We start from the raw sequence: 25,467 nt of genomic DNA on the forward strand, positions 1-25,467 counted from the left end.
TGATGCTTCCACAAACTCTTCTCTTGTCTCAACAAAGGCACAATCTTCATGGAGCATGCTCATTCACAAATATGGCCTATACACAGTTAGCACTTGATATTGCAGAAACACACTCATCCAAAATTACAAATTCTTTCTATACATACATCTGAACCTGCTGATGATGGGAACTTGCCAATGATGGAGAACTTGCCCTACTGTTCAATTGTCACACTGTAAATAACAGGCACACACATTTCCTTTGAAGTATTGTCCATAAAGATTTCACAAGGGTTACCCTTGACTGTGTTGTTAGCTGGATACCACAAAACATACACTCTTCCTGCAGCAGGCAGCTGGCAAATTTCAGAAAGCAGATAATTTGACTAAATGCCTCTGCACATTAACAAGCAAGATCAGCTGTTTGAGGACTATTTGTCTAATCATCCTCATCATCATCCATGCCTGGACTTGTTGGACTATAGGATGGCGATGTTGGGGAGTAGGATGGGGAGGTAGGAGAATAGGTGGATCCCTTGGGGCTGGTTGGCGAGTAGGTGGGGGAGCTAGGGCTGTACTTGGGACTGGTTGGAGAATAGGTAGGCGAGGCTGGGCTGTACTTGGGAGAGGTTGGGGAGTAGGTGGGGCTCGTGGGAGAGTACTTGGGGCTTGATGGGGAGTACTTGGGACTAGTGGGAGAATAGCTAGGGCTAGCTGGGGAGTAGGTGGGACTGGTTGGGCTGTAGTTAGGCGATGTAGGACTGTAGCTGGGTGACGTGGGACTGTAAGAGGGACTAGTAGGCGAGTACTTGGGACTTGAGGGAGAGTAGCTGGGGGAGCCAGGGCTGTAGCTGGGCGACTGGGGGGAGTAACTGGGTGAAGTGGGACTGTATGATGGACTCGTTGGCGAGTAGCTTGGAGATGTGGGGCTGTAACTTGGCGAGGTGGGAGAGTAGCTTGGACTGGTGGGTGAGTACTTGGGTGAACTTGGTGAGTAGCTGGGACTCGTGGGTGAATAGCTGGGACTTGTTGGAGAGTAGCTGGGAGATGTTGGGCTGTAGCTTGGTGAAGTTGGTGAGTATGATGGACTTGTAGGTGAGTAGCTAGGACTGGTTGGGCTGTAACTTGGACTTGTTGGTGAGTAGCTGGGAGATGTGGGACTATAGCTTGGGCTGGTCGGGGAATAGCTCGGCGACGTTGGTGAGTAACTTGGGCTGGTTGGACTGTAGCTCGGGCTGGTTGGGCTGTAGCTCGGGCTTGTAGGGGAGTAGCTAGGTGATGTTGGAGAGTAACTTGGGCTTGTTGGTGAGTAACTCGGGCTGGCTGGCGAGTAGCCAGGGCTGGTTGGTGAATACGAAGGCGACGTTGGTGAATAGCCGGGACTTTGCGGTGTAGCAGGTGATGCTGGAAGGTAGGAAGGCGAGGCTGGTGAATAGCTGGGTGACATGGGGCCCAGGGGAGATGGAATGTATGGGCTGGCAGCTGGAGAACTTGGAGACTGAGGCTGTGGTGACCAAGCAGGACTGTAGGCAGGACTGAAGCCTGTCGCATCGGACTGAGCAGAAGGACTGAAGCCTGCACCTCCTGGAGTCATACCTCCACCTACATCATCACAAAAGAAACAAAATTCTAGATAGTTGAAAACCTTGAATTACTGGCATGATTATCTAGTCATCATCATGCCTACAGCTTAATGAAACATTCACTAGGAAAATTCAAATAAATTCCCTCTGCTACAGTGGCCTAGCACATATCAAGCTGTGGTAATTTCTAAGCTTTATAAAGTGGAACCATCTGGTTGACAATTGTTATTGAATAACAGACTTTATGTTGAATACTTCTTGTTATTCAGCTGTATACACCTCACATATATCAAACACAAAACAGAGAGAATAAAAACTTTAGAAATGAAGCATTCCTAACAGTTAAGATATTTTTCTGAATATGCATGATGAATGTCTCTCATCACAAAACACTAACACCATTACAATGAAGAAATAGCAAAAAAAAAAAGGAAAAAAGGAAAATGCCGAAATATATAAACACAGTCAACAAAGTGTTGAGAGTTTAATCTGTGTGGATAAATATGGTTGAACAACAGAACATACTCAAACAAGAATCTGAAAGAGAAAGCATTAGCAAAGTTAGAATTTAATTAATCAGAGCAAAGATGACCACAACAAATCAGTACTTGAAACTGAAACTTCAAAAAGAGTGAAGTAACAATTACTGGGCAACGACGAAAATGTTCAAAGAAAGAGAAATAAGTTGTAACTTCCAAAACATGAAGACAGTTTGGTACCTTGGTATCATGAATGAGTGATGCAACATTTTTGGGTTGTTGGCATGTCCTTCCCTGCATCCCTTTCTATACAGTAGCATGATCAAAAGTTATAATCCATAATAGAAACGTGCCGTAAAAATTTCGCAATGGGTCCCCTGAAAGTTTGTTGACTCCTGCCTGTGACCTTTGACCATGTGGTGATCTTCAACTCCCCAAGAGATATCTACCACCAAAGTTTGGTTGAAAACAGTCATACCGAGCATAAGTTATGAGCCATAATCGAAACGCGCTGTAAAAACGTAACATTGGCCCCTTAAAGTTCGTTGACCCCTGCCTATGACCTTTGACCTTAGGGTGATTGTCCTGTTTACTAATATGTGTAACTTTGCACAAACACTCCTCACTCCAAGTTTGATTGACATTGAAGCACTCAGGTCAAAGTAATTTTCAGTTTTTGTAGCGTTACGGACGGACAGACACCACCGGCGAATCCTTTAGTCTCCCCTCACCTCCGGTGGGCTCGACAAAAATTGACTTGTTTGTCTCCAATAATGAGAAGTCCACGAATCAATGCATTCTTTGAAGGCAAATATACTAGAGAGTCATTAAGTATCAGTCTTACCCATTGGTGACCACTGGGTGCCGTACGCAGGTGTGCCTCCTTGGTTCCAAGGTGTCATCTGAGGTGACATACTCTGTGATGGTGATCCCATGGCACCAAACAGCATCCCAGGCATACCCACTGGTGGAAAAAAAAGAAGAGATTAAATATTGCTCAACTCAAAAAGCACACTATAATTTTGTCAAAGAGATGGTAACACATACTGTATATGCTAAACCTTTCTTGGTGGATTTCTTCTCTTGAATGTTGCATATTGACCTTTATGCAAAACTCAAGAACACACCAAAATATTGCCTATTTGTAACTCAATATGCAATCTTTATCGTCTCCTTGGTGAGAAACCACCAAACTTTGCATCCTGGAAAGGGATGATACATATTTTGCCATTCTGTCACTCTGGTTCACAATAGTGAGTTAAGCTACAAGCAAGATTGTTGTAATTCATGAAATGATCATGCACCAAAATATTGCCCATTTGTAACTCAATATGCAATCTTATCTCTGTGGTGGCAAACCACAAAATTTTGCATCATGGAAAGGAGTAATCCATATTTTGCCATTTTGTCACTCTTGTTTGCAATAGTGGCGTAAACTAAAAGCAAGATTGTTGCAATTCATGAAATGATCATGCTCATCAAATATGTCACATATTCTAAACATAGAGCTAATATTAATATTTACATATCTGAAAAACCACCATAACGTGAAATTAAAAACAGCGATATACGCCCATAAAGTAGCATTTCCAAGTACAAGAGAATTCACTTCATGTACACTATCACCGAGGGCCTGAACAATACTTCAGAATTTTTACTTTTTTGGCAAGACAATAATTTTAATAATGACGGTGTGCACCAAAAAAGGAAACTGACTTGGCGACAAAGCAGAGATCAACACTCACCGTATCCTGGTCCCATGCCCATGGGGATCTCCATACCCTGCTTGCACTTCTCAGCATCCAGAAGGAGGTCAAAGGAACCGGTACCCAGGGAGGCAAGCTTGCCCATCATGATGTTCTCACTCACTCCCTTGAGGTAGTCCGTCTCTCCGTGGGCTGCGGCATCATTCAGAATGTCCACCTTTGGGACAGCAGGGCAGTGACATGAGACAACAGTTAATGGCCAATCATCCTAAAGTGCTAAATTGACTCATTTATCTGTTACATGTGGTATGATGCACCACATAAATTATATAAAGAAGGCAGTGATGCACTCCTGTTTCCACAAAATTACATTAAATAGCTTGTTCAAACAGCAGGTGACATGCCCATAGTGTGGATGTCATCACTGTAATTCCATTCAATGTAAATCCATGAACACAGTATGAAGTTCATAGAGCTGAAGCCATAGATGCTGGTCACCAAAAACACCTTTGAGTTGTTTGATTCTACTCTGCATGTTCCTATCTGGTTAACATATGCTGTCCATTTGGTTGGAAAGTCTGACAAAACACACTTTTTATGCACTTACATGTTCTAATATCAACCCCCAACAAAGCAGCTTTTTTTTTTCTTTTTGTGGCTTAACCCCTTGTGTGCTTTGGGTGCTGACGGACACAGAAAATTACACAGCATGGCACACATTGTCTCAAGTCCCTGGCACATAAATGATAAAGACAAGTTGACACGATGATCATCCTAATATAGTTCTAGTATTAAAACAAAATGTAAACACACATATATAAATGAGAAAAAAAAAATCTTACAAACCACAGAAATACAATTTACACGGGGTTGGCTGTGAATTAAAAATGCTTCATGAAAAAAAAAAAAAACCCCTGACTCACCGTCTCCTCAAATGAGCATCTCATGAGGGCGCCGACATCTTGCCTGTTGATGCCGTGACGTGTGATGGCCATCAGATGACCTTTGGCTGTCATGACATCACACAGCAGGGCCAAGTGTCGGTAGTTGACGTAGGAGCCGTCGAAGGAGATCACATGGTTCATTTCTGTCTCTACGGACTTGCGCACAGCCTCAATGCCTAGCACCTGAGAGTGAAAAAAACAACATCCAACACTTAAGGTTGAGTAAGGAGTCCACAAGAAGACATGTTCTGATGGTGTGTCATTACCTAACACCTTTGGTCACATGACACATATGCACTACAAATTTCTACATCATAACTAAAGGCTGAGTCAAACTTGTACATCTATGTCATAAATCTACCCAAGCAAAATAACACACATCCCGCTGGCCACTTACAGGCAGCTGTCGTTATAAAATCTGACAGGACAAAGCAAAACACATCATTATTTCATGTTTAAGCATATAAACCTGGACCCAAATGTGAAGACCAGCCAACACACGTGAGCTAAGATAGCGACAAATAACTATCTGCTTTTTAACACGGAACAGGTTCCCAGGCTTGCTAATGTCACATAAGGTTAATGTAACAGCATATCGGCAGACCTGGAAGATCTCGCAGATGTCGTTGGAGAATGTCCTGACCGGGTCCACTTCCGAGTCGCTGAGGACCTTCATCATGCTGGTTCCGTCAGTCTCCAGAATCCACTCGGCGATGGCCTTGAACTCGCCCTCCTCTGTGATGATGATGCGCTTCTTGTTGTTCTGCTGCGGCAGGTGCATGTACACCTGTGTGGCAGGAGGGAAGCAATCACTTGTAATGTACATGCCTGATTAGCCTATCACTTCAACACTCGTTCTTTAAACATCAACAAAAATTTTCAAAAGAACTCGACCACAAATTTATAAGTCACATAAACAACTTTTCATTATGTCAAACAGAATAGATGAGAAAATAAGACTTCATGCATCTCTGTACACGAGTATTATTATTTCCAAATTAGTACAAATGTGAGGTAATCTTCCTCAAATGCATCAAACAGAACATATGCTGTGTGAAAATAGATATAAAACAGATAGTCTAAATCCTTCCTGTGCAACACCCACTTGAAGCCATTCCTGTAAATCACTTTGGGGAAGGATGAATAGCAACAATACATCATAAACAAATCTGGTTATCAGTTTTTCCTTGTTTTGTGCATGCATGTTCAAAGTTAATGACTGCAGGTACCCCCCAACATACACCAAACAAATAAAACAAAACGAAACCCAAACTAAACCTTACACATTTGCTGCAGTAAGCTGCTATGAAATGTGAGTAGTACCAAATGTTGTCATAAATTCATGGTCCCACTTGGGAAACTACAAACACACACACACAAATAACGAAGAGGACTGGAACATAGCAACTGGAATTGTCCATCCAATATGCATACCTTGCTGATCTGTTCAATGCCCTGCAGTGTCATGTCCGTTAGCATGTTGGATTCGATGCACCTCAGGAAAACATCATCTTCCATCTTGTCAACCTGTTCCTCCTCCTGTTTGGAAAGAGAAAATACAAGTATGAGGTTTGTGAGATTAACTCTGGAACAAGAGGACTCCATTATGTGAGAATCTGCACGTCTACTGCACATTGTGGGGTCAAAACTTAGGTGGTTAATATCCATAATGTCAAACAATAGTACAATATCAATGCTTTACAGTCACAGAATAAGACTTTCTTTTTGCCACTTAAGTAACCTTGTCTAACTGAAAAGTGTTCAAAGGTTTGAATAAGAGGTAAATGCCAATAATCTATGATTGTAAATGGCTACGCATACTGTTTAATTGTCTAGACAGCATTACAGATACATATATATTCTACAAAGTCATAACAGACCTATGAGTGTAGCCATCAGTGCACACTACTGACAAAGCAACAATTCATACAAGCATTCCTCTTTCCTTCCTTCTGCTACACTGAAATTATAAACCCTCCATCAAAAGGTCTCTATACATTTACAAATGTCTTACATCTTGGAACTTGTTTTCATCACTATTCATGATGCGTATCCTCAACACCAGCTTCTCTGCGTTGTCATCATTGAAGATGCAGTTGAGGTCATCGCCGAAGCCGGCGTTGATCTTCTCTGCAATCTGCTCCATGCTCAGCTTGCGGTCGGTCATCCTCTTGCGGTCCAGCTCCACCCGAAGCAGCCACGGCGAGATGCGTGTGGGGTCAAAGTCAGGCATCATGTAGTAGAGGTTGACCCAGTCCTGGTCCTCGGCGATCACCGTGTTCTGCGGCTCAGGGTCATAGTAGATGGCCGTGTTGGCAGTCACCTTGCGCAGAGTGGTGTGCTCCAGGCGACATAGGATATCCTGTGGGAGAGGCCAAGCACAAATTTATGCATACATTGTTTGTTTCATTCAAATCTCTGACCAAAGCAATATCCTAAACCAACAAAGCATGATAAATGCACCATCTAAGGTCCAGTGAATGTCATCGTTTCGAAAGTCACTCCCATATCTGCAGATTAAACATACACCGAACTGGCAACTTTCCATAACACAAATGCAATGTGACTGTTCTCATACATAATAATTGCATTATGGTGAACCACATACAGCCGAATTATGAAAATGACAACTTTACACAACCGTTACGCCCTGTGGCATAATCACTAAGATTTCATGAGGGTAATGTTAAAATGCATGGAAATATGTGAAGTAAACAGTCTGTGCAATTCTTCTTCATCTTGCTTGCTGAAGAGTTAATGGTGGTGGTTGACTTTTAAAAACTTTGCGGTTTCAAAATACCCCCGACTCTGAGAGACCAACATCTCTGAACTATGGATTCAAGCAAGGAAGGGGATGTTGAGGGTCACACCCACCTTTGCCCGCTCGGCATCTCGAGCTGCCTTGCCCAGCAGGAAGCAGGTGAGGGACGGGGTCTTGGGCTTCTTGGAGATGTTGATGATCTCTTTGAGGCGGGGCACTCCCAGGGTGACGTTCTTGGCAGACACACCGGCAAAATGAAAGGTGTTCAGTGTCATCTGGGTGGCAGGCTCTCCCAGCGACTGGGCAGCGAGGGCGCCTATCATTTCACCCGGAGCAGCCTACGAAAAGACAACATACGATTTGTACCATTTGTGACCCACACACTGCCTGTCGTTCTGACATTCTTATGCTATGTATGATCTTTCTTTCATTTTTTATGTACATACAGTTAATGAAGTACATTAAGTTTCAGGCTTGACATATTAAATAATTTCAGGAATGAAAGCCATCTAAACACTGAGTAACTATGTACATGCATATGTAAACATGACTGCCACTTTAAAGAGCCTGAAGGATGGACATTAGATTTTTATTTTTTTTTGACTAACATCATAATAGGCATTTCTCAAAATTTGAAATACTTTCACTTGCATTTACACTATGTTGTAGTTAGGTTATTGGTGTGTCTGTTTACTACAGGCAATTCATTAGAAATGACTACTTCAGGGTAACTCTTCATTTACTTGACCTCTTGAAGTCTTCTGACTTATAATCTCACAGGGGGGACACATGACCACAGTTCTCTGTAGATAAGAGATTAAATGGTATACTATCATCTCTGTTTGAAGGCAGCCAAATGCCTCACCTGGGACTGTAGGAAGCGAGTTTCAATCTCTCCCAGGAGCCACTCAAAGGACTCTGGTGACAGGTGGTGTTCAATGGCCACTCGGGAGGAGCAGAAGGTGGAGCGGACAAGGGCGTTGATCAGGAAGGTGGCGTTCTCCTGGGCCTGCCGACTGATGCGGTCCTCTCCCTTCACCACCAGCAGCTTCTTCTTCAGCTCACGAATACCTGAAGGGGTACAGTTGAGGCGGCAGGGATCAAGAGCATTATCAAATCAACTGGGCTTCCACACTGCATGGAAAATCCTACACCAGTCTACCAGATGAACTGCCCTAGGTCATGGAACCACCCAGACTATTTTTCCTGCCAACTTACCATTCAAAATCTTGACTTGCAGCTCTCATTATATTGTTGTGTTGAGTTACATCTCCATAACAGAATATTTGACATGTTATTTTTTTTTCCCACAGGTATATGACTTCAAAGAGTATATTACAAAACATCTCAAACTTCTCGTGCCATCTTCTGGAGTGTTTTTCTGCATATATTTAACCTGCTTAATCTTCACTATCCTAAAGTGGGAGGAATAAGGAAAATACATGACGTATCTACTTTCTTTGACTGCTATCTCCCAGTGCAGGGTGTATAAAATTCTTTGTCTCACCTCAGGAAAATCCACTGTAATAACTAATTTTTTTTTTTTCAAAGTGTATCTTATACTACAACAAGTAGCCTCCTTTTTCCTTCTAAATCTGCTGTTGCCTCATTAGAGTGTCACGTCAGGAATGTGATCAGACCAAACTCTGTACCTTCAACTACTTGGATGGGATGCAGATCTGATGGCTGTCTCGTGTTGATGTGGAAGATCTGCTGAGCATTCCAGATCATACGATCCAAGTTGCATGGGAGGGCCACCTGGAAAACAAAACACACAAATGGTTAAGGCACATGGTCCCAGTGGTTTAGTTGAATATGTATGCGGGCGCACGGCACAAGTTTCCTATAGAGACCTATGCTATTGACTCCTCTTCAGCGCTTACGCATTGACCCATTTCCCCCCGAGTCCGAAGAAGACTGATCCACTGTAGTCAGTGGTCCGATTACACTTCGGCTCATGATTCGGCTGAGGGGGATGACAGCTTTAGCAAACTTCTTTTGTGACGTCATACTAGAATCACATAAGCACGCATCCTGGCATTACTGCAGACTGCGGAGAGAAGACAACGAAAGCAACGTTGCCTAGCAACACCTACATGCCCTACTCTTGATGACAGCTCAACTTCAGCAATCTTTGTATCAATGCTAACGGTGATCGGCAGTATCATCAACAGCGCCCCTGCACCAACCGGGACTACGCGCCTTTAAGAAATATCTGTGACCAACATATCTATAGCTATCTTTCACTCATACATGTACTGGATTGTGAGCATTCTTGTCTCTTCCAATGAACTATGGCATATTGTGATTGTCATCACAAGCTGAATAATAAATTCAAATGATGAAACAGAAGATTTTAAGACAGACTCGACAGTGAAACATGTCCACTCATCACCATGACTACAGCTGGGCCAGAACAACTTACGAAAAAAAGAAAGAAAAGAAATGAATTTATCAAGGGCTGTGATATACACATGCCATGACTGGACATTCAATGTGCAATTCGGAGATTTCCACTCACCTTGCTCTCTCCCTTGGGGAAGATTTTGCGTAGAATCTCTCTGTCCTCCCTCAGTTGTTCAAACTCCTTCTCCAGCTCCATGTGAACGTGGGCGTTGGCAACCACATCCCTCACAATTTTCTCATTGAAGCAGCGCCTCAGCATCCTGCCAGTAAGAAAGGACACACCATGATGGTTCAGTCACTGATTAAACAGTATGGCCAACAATCTCTCAAAGGACAATCAAATGTATGACAAAATACAGTGGACTCCCATTATAACGAAGTCCTCGGGACTGGCACTTTTCTTTCGTTATATCGAAATTTCGTTACAATGGAACAAATAAACAATAAAAACACTGAGCGGATAGCGTTGCAGTTTTATTTCATTTTAACCGTGTTCGTTATAAAGGGAGTGCACTGCATCTGTAATACTAGTATACCAAGACAACTAGCACAGACCTACACTACATTTTGAATCATGTAAGCTCTCTCAACAGATGTCCCTTGGAGGAAAGGTATTGGGATGATAACAGACGACACCATGAGTATGATTGTGGCTCATTTACTATCTCAGAGACATAATAGCCACAGAATAAGCATATCCTGGGATACAGGACTGAAACTGGGCTGCTAAGGTGCACAATTAGAAACATCATTGGAATTTGTATTTCCCTCCAGACAGAAGCAAAAAACATTACCATAACCCAAGTATAAATACCCAAGAGGTTGAATCTGTCCCTACTCACTTCTCGTTAGAGTAGTCAAACTTGAAGCGTTTCTCAAAGTCTTTGTGAGATGGTTTCAGCGTGGCCAGGTTCTGGAACTCTACCGATGCTCCGTCCAGTCCGTCTTCCCCATACCTCAGCTGCACCAGATGGTCGTTGCTGTTTCTGCAGGTGCCATCATAGCGTACCATGACACTCTCCATAGCTTTGATCAGACGTCGCTGGATGTAACCTGTCAAACATTGTGCACAGAAAAAATGTGATTAGTTGTTTTTCACTCTAAATGCAGTAGCACCATTATTATCACTACATAGATGCAAAATTACTCTGGGCGATGGGACCATAAAGTCCGAGAAATTTTTTGACTACGGTATACAGGACGATGGCATAGAAATTGCTGTTATGTTTTCAGACATTCCCATTTTCTCTGATCTTGTAGTCCCTTTATCCATACACAACTCTTTGATGCATTTTGAAATTCTGAATGTTTTCTGACAAGTCAATTTGACAGTATTCTCTATACATGCCATAAATAGCCACGTACGGAGGCCAAAGCAGTTCTCATTTGCTTGCCCAACTTGTACTATAAAACAACTATCAATGAGTGCTAGCCTCACCAGTCTCGGCAGTCTTCACAGCGGTATCAATGAGACCCTCTCGACCTCCCATGGCATGGAAGAACATCTCTGAGGGGGTGAGACCGGCAAGGTACGAGTTCTCCACAAATCCTCTACTCTCGGGACCGTAGTCGTCCTTGATGAAGTGAGGCAGGGTGCGGTGGCGGAAGCCAAACGGGATACGCTTACCCTCAACATTCTGCTGTCCCACACAGGCAATAACCTATGATGGGTGAAAAAAGATTGAAGAATGAAAATCCCCATATATGTACCTCACATGAGCCACAAAATAGAGAGGCATCTTATTCATTTAAGTGTAACAGAAAACCAGACTACTTCTGGCGTAGTGCACAGTTGTTTCATTCATGAAATCTCTCATAGGAATATTGCAGTCTTTTGTGGCAGCAGACACTTTGCCTCCATGTAGATGAAGAGGACAGAGGTGGAGTACTTGAACAATAGGCTCACCTGAGAGATGTTGATTTTGGATCCCTTGGAGCCAGCTACCACCATAGTCTTAAAGTTGTTGAACTCAGACAAACTCTTCTGGGCACTGCCACCGGTCTTGTCACGAGCTTCGTTCAGGATTCTGTTCACCTGTGACAGGTAAGAAAAAAAGAAAAGTTATAGGGATTTTATGGTACATACTCTCTGCTTTCTTTCTTTTTTTTTTCTTTTTTCTTTTTCTTTTTACTTCTGCGTGCAATTTTCTGTATTTTCATAAGGGCACTGATAGTCCAGATACGTTCCTCAGTTGAACCCTCAAACTCCCCTCAGTACAAAGTTCAGTTGTTAACACTTTTCCTGAAGCTGGTCTTACTCTGTGGAAGGATATTTTATGAAACTGCCACATGCCATATGCATCCATTGTTAAATATCTGTCAAAATCACATAAAATTTTGTTTGTATTCAAACAGTCTGCTTCCCATTTATGTTTACCCACATCTTCCTTACCAAAATCCACTCATGTGCAACTAGACTTCAATGTCACTAAGGCATCCATTAACAAAGAGCCCCAGCTCTCTCTAAAACAATCTCACTGGCAGTATGTTTGTTACCCAAGACATATATCCTTTCCTTCCAAGTTCTCACCTGATTCTCAAAAGTCTGCCTCAGAGTGTTTCCTGGCGTTGGGGTCAGCTCATCGTTGTGAGCCTTCTCAATGACCTCTATCACTTCCTGCTTGGCCTTGCGGATGGTGTTCTGAATGTCCTGATATGTCTTGGCATCGGCGATACAGTCACCAATACCGATGGAGTGCCCTTCCAGGAGAAGCCAGTTGTTCACCAACACCTGTTTGAAGAAGAGTTGAAGGAGTTCCACATATGACATTTGTGGACTGACAATGATGGCTGCAGAACACATTGAATTACCGATAAATTCTTCCTTGTGTGTTTACGTGTATAATCTAGGGCAATTACTCCCCGGCCAATTACCCCAGACCCTTCCCCTGGCCCTAATCCTAATCGTGACCAAAACTCTCAACCCTACACCTAAACCTACACCTTAACCTAAGCCTAAGCCTAAGCCAAACCCTAGTTTTTACTCTAATCCTACCACTATACAAAACCCGTATTTAGCCGATGGGTAATTGCTCTGATACAACATGTATACCTCACATGCAAACATCTCATGAGGTTACACTGGCTTACCAGAAATGTGAACAGCCATTAACACCCTGGCCTGCTATTTTAAGTGCGAAGGGTAATGGACCACACAGAACATGTGTGGGGTTGGTTCAATTTGGTACACAATGGTACTCACTTGCACAATACTGTAGAATTCCTTGGCGATCTCGTGACCCCTCTCCATGAAGATGACGTGACCCAGGGAGCCCCCGGAGGCACCAACAGTCTTCTTACAGATGATGCCGGTAATCAGCTCTCCATTCACGATGTACACCTGTGACAAAATCATCGATTGGAGAGGATATCAATGGCCTGTGTTTACATGTCAGTACACAAATCTGATTTATGTTTATATACCCAGGGTGAAAAAGGAAGCATGGCCATCAGTGCCACGAGTGAAATTGTTAGTCCCTCTCAGTCACGACTGGAATCGATACTGATTACACTCTCTGCCTGCACAACAACACGTCAATGATTATCTGGTTCCTACTGGGGCGATGACTCTGAAATATACGACACTGAATGCAGTAACATATGCCTATTCAAATTGGGCTTGCTACGAAATACAATTGATATTTTCAATGTCCAGTACAGAGTAATGCACTACTTTGAAGATGGCAGCATACAAACTACTACATCTACATATACATTTTCATTTCCTGCCAAATGCTGCTTGCCTTCAATCTATTCATCTTTTCAAGCTTCTTATCCACTGCACAACCTCATTATGACCATGTGTGTAAAGACCCTCATTCATTCTTTTTTCTTTAGCACTGAAAAATAGCATCTTAGAAAATAGGAACTTCTATTGCTTTGAAACTAAAAGGTAAGCAATTGTGTACACTTATTCTTACAGAATACACACTGATCTTGATGGACAAACACAGTGATAACATCCCTCATATTGTGTGTGTATGTATGTATATGTGTGTGTGTGTGGGGGGGGGGGGGGGGGGTAGGTTGAAAGCTGGATGAATATGCATGAAGATGATGGGTCACCTTAGTGTCTCCTGGCGAAAGCCACTTGTAAGGTCCCCTGTCCTCCCCGTCCGGATGGGTGGAGTGGGCACGGATCAGATTGACGTTGTCGGGGATGATGAGCGTCATGAGCTGCTTGCCCGTCCACAGGGGCTTGGGCTTGAGGATGGCTGGCTTGGGGATCTTGCCGTCCCAGTTGGGCAGGAACATGAGCAGGTTCATGACGGTGGCCTGAGGGCAAGAAAAAAGCATTTCCCAAAATTTGTCTTTCAAAAAAATATATTCCCTCAGTCTCTATCTCCCGCCCCTCCCCCCCCCCCCAAAAAAAAGAAGAAAAGTTTGATCAAGTGAATGACAATAATGAAAATGCAAACTGTACAAGCATATGTTAGCCAGCTAGCTGCAAGTATCTCAATGCATAGCGTGGGAAAAACATTTTGTGCTCTCATCACGCACAGCATACAGATGTATTTTGGAAAATATGATCCTGTCAAAATCCTCAGACAAAATTTATCTCACAAAAATTTGATATATGACGTGTGCATCACTGCCTCTCTTGGACGAATACTGCATGTCTCTCGCCATGCATTAGCCACTTTCCCACCCATTGAAACAATCTCTGATGTATATTTCCTATACCTTCAATTCTCGCTATCGCCAATGTCATAAAAAGTACCCGGATGTGGCTTTTTCGTCAAGATTTAGTGCACTTCGTAGCAAGGGCACTTCCGGCGCGGGGCATAATTTGCACAGCGCTAGTGTGCGCGTACGTGTACCTTTACCTATAGCGCCGCGCCGACCACGGATACTAGTACTACTGCCCGAGCCAGCGAGTGGCCAGGCCTGTCATACTCGTACACTGTAGTCCCCGCATGCAATTGCCCTAGGCCGGCGGCCGGCCTTGCATTAGCATGCACCACTGCACGCATTAAAGGACAAGTTCACCTTCATAGACATGTGGGTTGAGTGAAAGCAGCAATATCAGTAGAACACATCAATGAGAGTTTGAGGAAAATAGGACAATCCGTTCAAAAGTTATGAATATATGAAGTTTCTGCTCAGTCACGGCTTGATGAGAAGACTACTTTAGCTTGTGATGTCATATGAGTACAACTATATAAAGAAAGTATAAAGAAAATTCAAGATATTCTCACTTTTCTCACATAATAAAAGAACACTTGACTTCTCTCTTTCAGATGTCAGGGGAAATAATATTACCCCTAACATAAGTCATTAACATGTCGAAGAAATGTGCACTTTATTCAAAAAGTCAAGTTTTGTGAAATTCTCTTGTTATTTTCATTATATTGTTGTACGCATGTGACATCATACACTGTAGTAGTCTTCTCCTCCAGCAGTGATTGCACAGATACTTTAAAAATTCATAACTTTTGAACGGATTGTCCGATTTTCCTCGAACTCTCATTGATGTGTTCTACTAATATTGCTGCATTCACTCAACCCACATGTCTATAAAGGTGAACTTGTCCTTTAAAGCTAACACATACCGCTACAGCGTACTGCTTGATCATGCGATCGATGTGCACATCATAGATCAGTCATCTCTGCATACGCTGAAAATATGCTGGAAAATATTCACCCACCTGGATATCGTCATGGAATGCCCATCTTTTTTTTATTTGTTCTCTGTCGAAATGTCGCGAACACAATCGGGAATGAACCGTGATCTCGAACTTATCATGTCTCCGAAGCAACTTCTTCCAAGTAAGTACGTAGGCACTAGGCCTACTACCACTACTAGTAAGTCGCGCGTGCACGTATTGCGCTGTGGAGTCACCCGCAAACTTCACCCACGCGGCCACGTCACATCTCGCATGCCAGTAAGGGTCCTATTTCTGCAGATTTTTTTCATTTATTGTCGTGCGAACAACACATGGCAGCTTCGCAGCAACAACCAATAGTCGTATTAACAGCAATTTCTTAAGAATGGAGAAATTTCAAATCATATTAAAGCTGTAATTGAAGTCGAGAAAACAGGAAGTACACGTAGAATACAGTCGGTTGTGTGTGTAAATAGCATTAGTCACGTATCACGCGCGTACGAACGGAAGTGACTTTGCTACCGGACTATCCCATAATGCACCGTAAATGACGCTTACATCAACATCCGGGCACTTTTTACGTCATTGGCGATAGCGAGAATTCACACAACACACAAAATTTAAGTATTACTGGTTGTGAACATGTGTTTTTTCGGAACTGCGTGGGAGGGTACGGATGGCTCTTTATCCTTTACCTTGTCGATCATGACGTCCCTCTTAGTAAACTTCCTGATGGCACAGAGGGAGTCCTGCACGATACCCATGACAGGGCGGTTGGACTGGGGTGTGATGACCTGGCGGGGCACCATGATGATCTCTGTGACCTCTGCCCTCGTTTCCATCGACTGGGGCACGTGGAGGTTCATCTCGTCACCGTCAAAGTCGGCATTGTAAGGGGTTGTCACACTTGAAAGAGATGGAGACAGATTGAACATAAAGCACTTACAGCTAAAGCTATGCATGGGCACGGCTCAAACAGAACCCATTAGCACAGCACTTGCTTTAAACTTTCATTCCAGTACTACTAGAACCCCTACTATTACAACACCACTTGGCAAAAACCACCGTTTTCATAAGAAAAATTATTCCTTGCTTTTCAATTATCTACGAAATCCCAACATCTTTGCCGGGGCTTAGCCTGCATGACTTGAAGCAGCCACCTTTTTATTTTTCAGTCAATCTCTGTTCATGTAATTCCAGGGCAGACAATATTTTAAATCAACTCAGGAAGATTCCCAAAGGCTTTCATGGACATACTTGTTTCTTGCGTGCATCTCAACAGGCAAAATAATTCCAAGGACAGGGAGGTGTTTACATTTTCTTGGTCTAGACGTGAAAAGATAGTCAATGTCTGAAGTAGCTTCCTTTAGAGTCTGGGACATTTGGTAGCTCTGTAACTTCATCCTTCAACAATTCTTTGGCTTTACTTGTAATAATGCAACAATGGTCAGAACACAACTGAGGATATTTACCTGAGGTTGAGACGGAAGGTGGACCACGTCAAGATCTTGACCCTGTGACCCATCATGGACATTTTGTGGAGGGTTGGTTGGCGATTGAAGATAACCACGTCATCATCTCGGAGATGCCTCTCAACCTTGGCAAGAGAAAAGTACAAATAGGCAATAACGTGTGAGTGACAAGGTTAAGTTAGTCATCATTCACTGACAGCTCCCTCCTCTCTCCTCCTCCTTTTTCTATACTTAGTATACAAGCCCCAGAAAAGTGAAGAATTCACCACTTTGCTCCTGGTACCATAAACATGGTGACAGAAGCTAGCTTTGAAGTCTGACATTTCAGAGTGCAAACACATCTGTCTGTCTTGGGAACCACATTATGATGTTTTGGAAATTAATTTATCACAATCACATAGTGATATTCTGCTACATAGAAAGTCTGTGATCAGGATCAAAACCTTAATACAGCACACTGCACTGTAAAACAGCTCACATATGCATCGATTCTTACACAAGTGACAAAGCCAGACATTTTCCTACCTCAAGTCATCTGACAATCAAGCCAGTGATTATACATTCACTTCATCAGCAAGTGCCCTGTACAATTGACTCGCTTGAATCAAGCCTTGATTTGGTTGCTCTGTACAGGCAGGTTTGAGTGTGTGCAGGGATCCGTCTAGTGTAATTACCGGTAATTCAAGTTCATTAAGGTTGTTAAATAGTAGAGCATTACCTTGTAGCCACACTGAAGATGGAGATCGCTGGGCTTGGGGTGAAATCTGAGATCGACTCTCTCACCATTATCACGGATGATGTACTTGGCTCCTGGGTACTGGTTGTGACCTCTGGAAACAAGTTCTTGCAACCTGAAGAAGATGATACAGTCATGCTTTAGACCAAAATGTGTTCTCATGTGAACAAAGAATATTCAAGGTAATACAATCAACACAATCAGGTATGAAATCCAGAAAAGTAGAATGGGAAGAGCATGTTTTTAAGATCATTGCAATTGGTATCGTCGTAAATGTATAAATTGTAAAATACTGATTCTCTAGGTGATAATCATTTCCTATTTGATAGATGTGATGCCATGATCTTATATTGTAATTGCTTTGCATCATGCAAGCGTTTACTCTATTTTACTTCTTGAATTTTGTGCCAAAACTTTGAACCACAGGTTTGTTTGTTTTTTTTTCAATTGTTGTTGTTTTAGTTACAATGAATTTACTGTGCAACACAAAATAAGAGCAATCTTCCTCTCCAGTAACACACACACACACACACACACACACACACACACTCACTTTGCAATATTGAAGGGTGTGACGATCTCAGGGTAGGTCAGGTTAGTGGCGATGGTCCTGGGCACACCCACTTGATCAATCATTAAGTTGGGGTCTGGCGTGATGACAGCACGGGCAGAGAAGTCCACACGCTTCCCCATGAGGTTACCACGAATACGACCCTCTTTGGCCTTTAGCCGCTGCTTGATAGACTTGAGCGGTCTCCCAGACTTTTGCATGGCCTGAAAGAATGCCAACAGAAGGTAATTACTTGAAAGCATGTGTTCTAGTTGCCTTCATTCCCCTTCTGTACTCTATACCAGACTTACCTAAAATGCCATATATTTTTCCTACCCACCCCCTTTACAATATTTTTTTTTCCAAGATGGAATGTCAATCCATTTTGCAATGCAGACATCATGACTGCTAATTAAGATATAATTTGTACTTGCAATGAGTATGCTCTGTGAACTCTTTGTTACATGCTTCCACTGCAAAGAAAACATTCATTTGAACATCTCCTTTGCCCCTGTTTAGGAGAACTAACCAGTGAGCTGAGATTTTTCTTTACTGGCACATAACATGTTCTTCACAACAAGCTTGCATTTCAAAGCAAGTATAAACATATTTTAAACAGCTCCTGTGTTGTCCCAAGTCTACGAGCAGCTATTCTGGAGAGCTCACCCTGGGAAGTCCTGGCAACTCATTATCAATTAGTGTGGCGACATGGAACTGCAACATCTTGGCATCTTCAGCTATGATGTGTGCTGCTGCCCCGTTCTGCTCATTGCGCCTGAGCTGATTGTTGACCTTCATGATGTCCGCTAACTTGTGCGTGAGATCATCCTGTATTGGAACAACAAACATTAACAAATAGATGTTTGAAAGTGTGTGACTTGCAATCAGAACTGGGCTAGGTTTTTAATGCACTTAAATGCACTCGACAGATCTATTTCAGGGCCAACATGTAAAATTCATTCAAGTAGGAAAGTTTTGCAATGAATCATTAAAAAATAAATAAATAAATAAATAAATTTTAAAAAGAATCATGCTTGAACTGTCTGGGATTAGAGGATTTGGTTGTATTAAATCATGCTTGGTTGAAACTGATGGCAAAAACGTGTTAACATTAAAGCCAATGCAAAGAGAATACAATCATCAACTTCCTCTATCGATACAATTCATTGGGAGATACACTTTGTATGTGCTATTAAAAAGATGAAATAACAAACCTCAGGACTATAAAAGGATAATGGCCCTTTTTTCAGAGCTGGACCCTTACACAGGCACAGCATGCACTATTTGAAGAATCACCTGATTTCTGGTGGAGCCAAACATGACCACTGCTGGTCTGACACACAGGGGTGGGACTGGGAGAACTGTGATGATCATCCAGTCGGGGCGGGTGAACTTTGGGTCCATGCCCAGGGCGATGCACTCCTCTTCCGTGATGCGTTTGAAGATCTCATGGACGCGCTCTGCAGTGAGTGCTATCTTCTTCTCTTGGGAGTCCTCGTTGGTGTGCTTCCACTCTGCAGTGAGGTCCAGACCGCTGCGGCGGATCTGTGGCTGAAATCGCCCGCAACCACCGTGACTCTGGAATTGGTGATTGAAGACAGTGTCAGATTGAATCACGCATTGACTGTAACTTAACAGCGTATCAAAATATAACTTACACTGAATATGTACTCTACATTAAGTACACATATTCACAACTGTTCATACAATATATTGTTTATCACATAGACCACAGAAATTTGAAAATACTTTATGCATGCTTGCTGCACACTACAATTTGCACTCCTGTCATCTCTGAATAAATAGCCCTTATGCCACTTAATCTTCAAATTCAAAGGTATTAAAGGACCAAATGAGCCACCACAGAAAAAAAAAAAATAAGTGATGAGCCCTGCCTTACGTGGTTATTCTTTCTCACAGTAAACACAAAAAGGCAGAACACAAACCGTTATTGCTAACTCTTCATATTAAGGTGACTTTTATCGTATTCTCATTCTACAAAATATGGCAATCTGCACGATCTTTTCCTTCATAACGATATTTCTCTCACGCAATAATGAAAGAAAGTTGAACATAAGCTTTGCAGATCACATACACCATTCTCCATATCCAGGTGTTTCTGATCATTTCCAACCACAGAATAACATTCTGTACTTGATAAGATTTTGCAGTAAGAATCCCTGAAAAGAGGGTTAAACCCCAGAAAGCATTATCAGTATCCCAACAATCTCACCACTTTCTTCTCCACAGTCTCCTCCCCATCCCTCCTTGCCAGTTCTGCATCAAACGTCTGGTCCATCTCCTCTCCTCCTTCGCACAACTTCTTCTTGCGGCACAGATCGTACACGTGAGCCAGCCGCTTTCTCGGCTGCCCCTTTGTTTTTGCAATTATCTCCTTGATCTTTGGGTGATTCTGCAGTAAATAAGAATTTAGTTTCTACACTTAACATGCTTTCTTTTCCCCCTATCTCTCAGAAAATGATGATAAAACCAATAAATTTATACTATCACAGGTGAATTTAGGACCATTAAACCAATATAACTTTCAACAATAATAAATAATTGCACTGACTGATCTATTTGAATATTTGGACAATACTACTATTACTTTTTGAATTGTGAATGCTATACAGGATGTCAAAAGGCTTTGCAATATATTGATTTATATACCAGTCAAGTGAGTTTTGGTATCTCAAATGCTGTGCGACCGCAACAATAAAGTAACAGACTGGCCAGCCCATTTAAGGATTGGGTATATCAAGTATACAGGTCTTTCTTTCTTTCTGTTATTTTTCCCCCTTATATATAAAGTAGATGACATAAAACATCTTTGAATATTTGGCAGAGTATTCCCAGCCGCGTGGGCGGATTTCACACGCAAATGATAAACTGGGGAGACAATTACAAGAAGCTACAGGGGAAACTCGGTATAACGAACACTGCTATAACGAGATATCGGTTATAACGAGGAAATTTTCTCGGTCCCAACTTTCCTTCCACACAAGTCTATGTAAAATGCTACTCTTATAGCGAGATCGGCTATAACGAAATAACTGCTATAACGAGATAAATTTTGTGACTTCCAAACAAAGAAAAACATAGTAAATCAAACCTGCTATAGCGAGGTAAAGCAAAATGCCTTCGGTAAAGCTTTACTTCGCCTGTGCTATCATCTTCCGAGATTGTAAAGCTTGATGCGCCAAAAACTGTCTTGTACACACATAATCATTTTCTTCAGTGCACTCCAGCTAGCACTGCATGTTGTACGTGTGAAGTGTGTGTGTGTCTTACCGTGTGCACGCACACTGATACATGCAGAAAATGTGGTGGGACCGCCATATGTATACATGACATCATCGTGACGTTTAGCAGGTGTGAGGCAATCTGATGCTGTGATTGGCCTTCTACTTAGGGAATTCCCCGTCTTCACACACACGCAGTCATAATGTACATACAGAATGTGTTACATACACACACAGCATTGTGAAGACCATATTGAAGCTTTCCACACAACACACACCCATACGATAACCACATACCAATCCACAGACGATCTTGATACAATCGCAAGCTATATAAATTTACAAATTCAAACGTCTACAATTAATAAGAAACACAGTCTTGATATTGGATTTCCTTGGCGAAAAACATCTTCTTACCCATAAAGGTGAGTAATTCCCTCACACACAATATCAAGTTATCAGTATTGATTGAAATATGATGGGTAGTCCCACATCAGACATGTGCAGATTAATGTCTTTATTTTATGCCTTCTTTTATGCCTACTGATATAACGAGATATCGGCTATAACGAGGAAAATGACTCGGTCCCGACCATCTCGTTATATCGAGTTTCCACTGTACAAATGTAACCACTCACAGCATCGACAAGCAACTTGGAGCAGAAGAAGCACACACATCGCAGAACCTTGATGCTCTTGGTCAAAAATCCAATATGGAACACTGGCTTGGCCAGCTCCATGTGGCCAAAGTGACCTGAGGATTAAAACAAAATTGATATGATACATCAAACTCACTACAGAATATAGAACATACACGAAATTCCTTGAATAAGCTGTATTTGATATAAGAAAGCAATGATTGCTAACTGATAAAAGGAAACAGCTCAGCAGTGTTACGAAACCCGGGCCCTGTTGCATAAAAATGATGCAATCAAATGTATGTTAGAAAATAATAAATATTCAGGTATCAGTCAATAAAAACTAAGTATTCAGAGGTCGGTACTCATATTTGATATCAACTTTTATGCAACAGGGCCAAGGTTACCAGATGAGGAAAAGGTTTGAGTCTTTTATCAAAATGTTACATTGAGTGGAATCTAAGCATCTCACAAGAAGCCAGGAAATTGTTTCCTTTCTGGAATGAACAGTCAGTCATATAAATGTATGGGTATTAACTATATTAGAATTGCAGTTTCCTTGCCCTTACCAACTCCTGGCTTATACAAAGCATTAATTCCACAACTTGGGAAACTCAATTACACACTGCTAGATTCATTTATCCATGGCCATTCTAATATGTTTGACAAGGGCAATTACTTTCTACTCGATAAAATGAAATGATCGATGGTGCAATGAAAGAGTTTCCTACCAGGACAGTCCGTCTGGTTACAGGCACAGGTCTGGCATCTTGACGTCCGGTCAATGGCTCCCTGTCTGGGGTCCATCAAACCTCCCAGCTTAGGTTTGCCTGCCTCCATCACTTCAGAGTAACGGATGCCTCCCTCTGTCACGGACATACGCCTCTGCAAAATCAAAGAGTACGACATTAATCTTCACTCAGAAATACATCTTTAAACTATGGTCAGTATGGGCAATGGCTGGTACAGTGGACCCTTTTACAACGAAGTCCTTGTGACCAGCAATTTTCTTTCGTTACAAGTCAGTGCAAGTGTACGTCGAAATTTTGTTCCAACTGAACAAATAAATAATAAAAAAGACAGGATAATGATGTAGCCTGAATTTTTATTGCTTTGTGAATAGAAGTTCATTATTTTCTATAACTGTGTTCTTTATAATGGGAGTGTAGAACCTACTGTAAAATTAATGCCTTTTGGAATTTGTTCAAATTAGGTTCTAGAGTAAGAACCCCAATTTTCGGCCGGCTTCCAAAATCCGGACACTTACCACTTCAATACCACAAGCCAGCAAATTCTTCTGTCACAACACACGCATATCACATCGTTTCACATACTGGCACACTCGTTCACCACGGGAAAATGCCCGAGTCACCTCCCAAAATCCATCTAAAATCCCAAATTTTGCCGTCAAAACGCAGAATCAGCGCGACTTTTCCAAAGCACGCACGAATTACAATGTAGGTCCCGTGTAAAGAAAAAAAAAGCGCTAAAAATTGAAAAATTACACCGTCCACTAACACAGGGACAACGCAGTGTTAGCGAGATTTTTCGCTTATCGCAAGCTCAGAGTGTGATGGTATCCTCAAAAATACAAAAGAAAAACAAAATCTCCGTACGTGCCGATGCAGTGAATAAATGTAATGTTACAGGGGCTGAATGCAAGTGCAGAGTCCCCAAAATTCGGACACGAACGGGCGCCGCAACGTCCCCGATGCAACCTTGCGCCGACAAGGTCTGTGGCGCGCGCGGATTTTTCAGCGGCTTTGTATGCGTATTGACATTGCACACGTGTCCGAATTTTGGAGAGGCTGTCCGAATTTTGGGGAATTGACAAGGTGATAATATTTTGTTGATTCTGTGAAATTTTATGATCTATTTAACAAAATCAATATTGGGAAAAAAATAGGTTGATATATTTACCATAAGCCTACAGTGCTACATTATATAATAGATATAGAACATAATTTTGTAGACTAGAGTATCATTTGAGTTGAACAAATATTGCAAAAAAGCTTAAGTGTCTGAAAATTGGGGCTTTTACATGTACTCTAACGTTAGACTAATAAATTGTGAAAAGTCAGGCGCAGGCTAACTGAGGCAAAGCAAAGCTACAAGTAGATCTAGTTAGATTTCTACATTCTAGATCTCTCGATCTCATAGACGTTCTACGAGTCGTGGAGTGAGAGAGGTGTTTCGAGTGACAACGCAGAGTGTTGTTTGAAGTGTTTGAAAATTCCTCGCTTGTACGTCGCATCTACCCAAGTCAAAATCCACAATTTATATTGATGCTTTCTGACAACCAATTTACTTCAACAAAGTTTAAATACCGTAGTTATGGGTAAACTCGGCCTAGCGGGTAAAGTCGGCCCCCAGCGCGCGCAGTACAAGTACGGTACACTCTACATAATAATGGACTCGAGTCTTTGTGCATTGTTGTGAATGTTGGGAATTATCTACCAAGCACTAAGCCTGCACGGGGCTTGTCTACATTGCATTGCATGGCCAAAGACTAGCGCCCTTTGCTTTGGATTTTTACATTGCTGCATCGCAGCAGACACAGCTCAGTGCATGCTACACAACCATGCCGCCGAGCTGCGAGTGTATCATACATTCATTGCCAACACTATAAAATGACGGGGATCCGCACCGAGTGCCACATCACTGTCATCAATCTATTTAACCCGTTCAACTCATCTAAAATTACGGCAAAAGTCAAGATCATGACACAGTTTACAAGTATAAAGAAGGGTCTAGAATTCTAATTGTGTGATATTAGGTTCATGATTGTCCTGTACTGCTAAAACAAGAAGCAATAAGTTCAAGACTTTGTCAAGAGTGCTGTATTTACCAACTCATCTGGACTGAGGATACCGAATTGCACACGCCGTACGTTGCGCATCGGCGCTTTAGAATCGTGAAACTGAAGAGTCGCCATTTTCCGATGAGTTTGGACGTTTGAAGACTGTCAACTGCGACACAAAATAGGCAATACTCGGTCAACGTTTACGTTCAAGCAACCTAGCCAACAAGAGAAAGAGGTACAAAGTGAAAGTTTATCACACCATTTCACAAGGCTACTACTACTATTTGGTAATCACTCCGTGCAGATTAGAAAAGGCTTCTCTGCCCGTCGCTGACAGAGCGACTGACTGATGCACAAATTGCTGTTGCTGTATTTATAGCCTTTTTTCTCGTGACGGGTTTCCTTATTTCAATGCACTGCAAATGCGGGTTGCGGATATGGCGTAATCGAGAAATACGATTACATTGTAATACTAGTAAATTAATTGTAGTATTGTATTTTGTTTATGTTTTATTCTGTTGGAACTTGCATGACGAGAATGTAAAACTATCAAAGTCAGTAA

At 42.1% G+C, this 25,467-nt stretch overlaps 1 protein-coding gene across 1 annotated transcript; it reads right to left on the reverse strand.

Annotated features, from left to right (window-relative positions):
• Positions 1–418: 418 nt before the first annotated feature.
• On the reverse strand, positions 419–25,176 carry LOC139720145 (DNA-directed RNA polymerase II subunit RPB1-like). Its single transcript, XM_071631515.1, has 27 exons — positions 24,951–25,176; positions 22,834–22,987; positions 22,103–22,218; positions 20,456–20,635; positions 19,519–19,800; positions 18,889–19,050; positions 18,226–18,446; positions 17,655–17,787; positions 16,937–17,061; positions 16,160–16,370; positions 13,924–14,133; positions 13,061–13,198; positions 12,389–12,589; positions 11,765–11,893; positions 11,297–11,519; positions 10,701–10,911; positions 9,974–10,118; positions 9,105–9,210; positions 8,318–8,523; positions 7,566–7,790; positions 6,706–7,053; positions 6,126–6,230; positions 5,296–5,478; positions 4,671–4,874; positions 3,787–3,964; positions 2,886–3,005; positions 419–1,581 (listed from the first exon to the last, which is right to left on the reverse strand). Exons 1-27 carry the CDS (start codon positions 25,035–25,037, stop codon positions 419–421), a joined length of 5,766 nt encoding a protein of 1,921 aa, XP_071487616.1. The 5' UTR covers positions 25,038–25,176.
• Between the last annotated feature and the right edge of the window lie 291 nt (positions 25,177–25,467).

This window comes from Diadema antillarum, unplaced genomic scaffold (genome assembly GCF_040938485.1).
Source record: "Diadema antillarum isolate AM-2024a unplaced genomic scaffold, OU_Dant_1.0 scf00000122, whole genome shotgun sequence".
NCBI lineage: Eukaryota > Metazoa > Echinodermata > Echinoidea > Diadematoida > Diadematidae > Diadema > Diadema antillarum.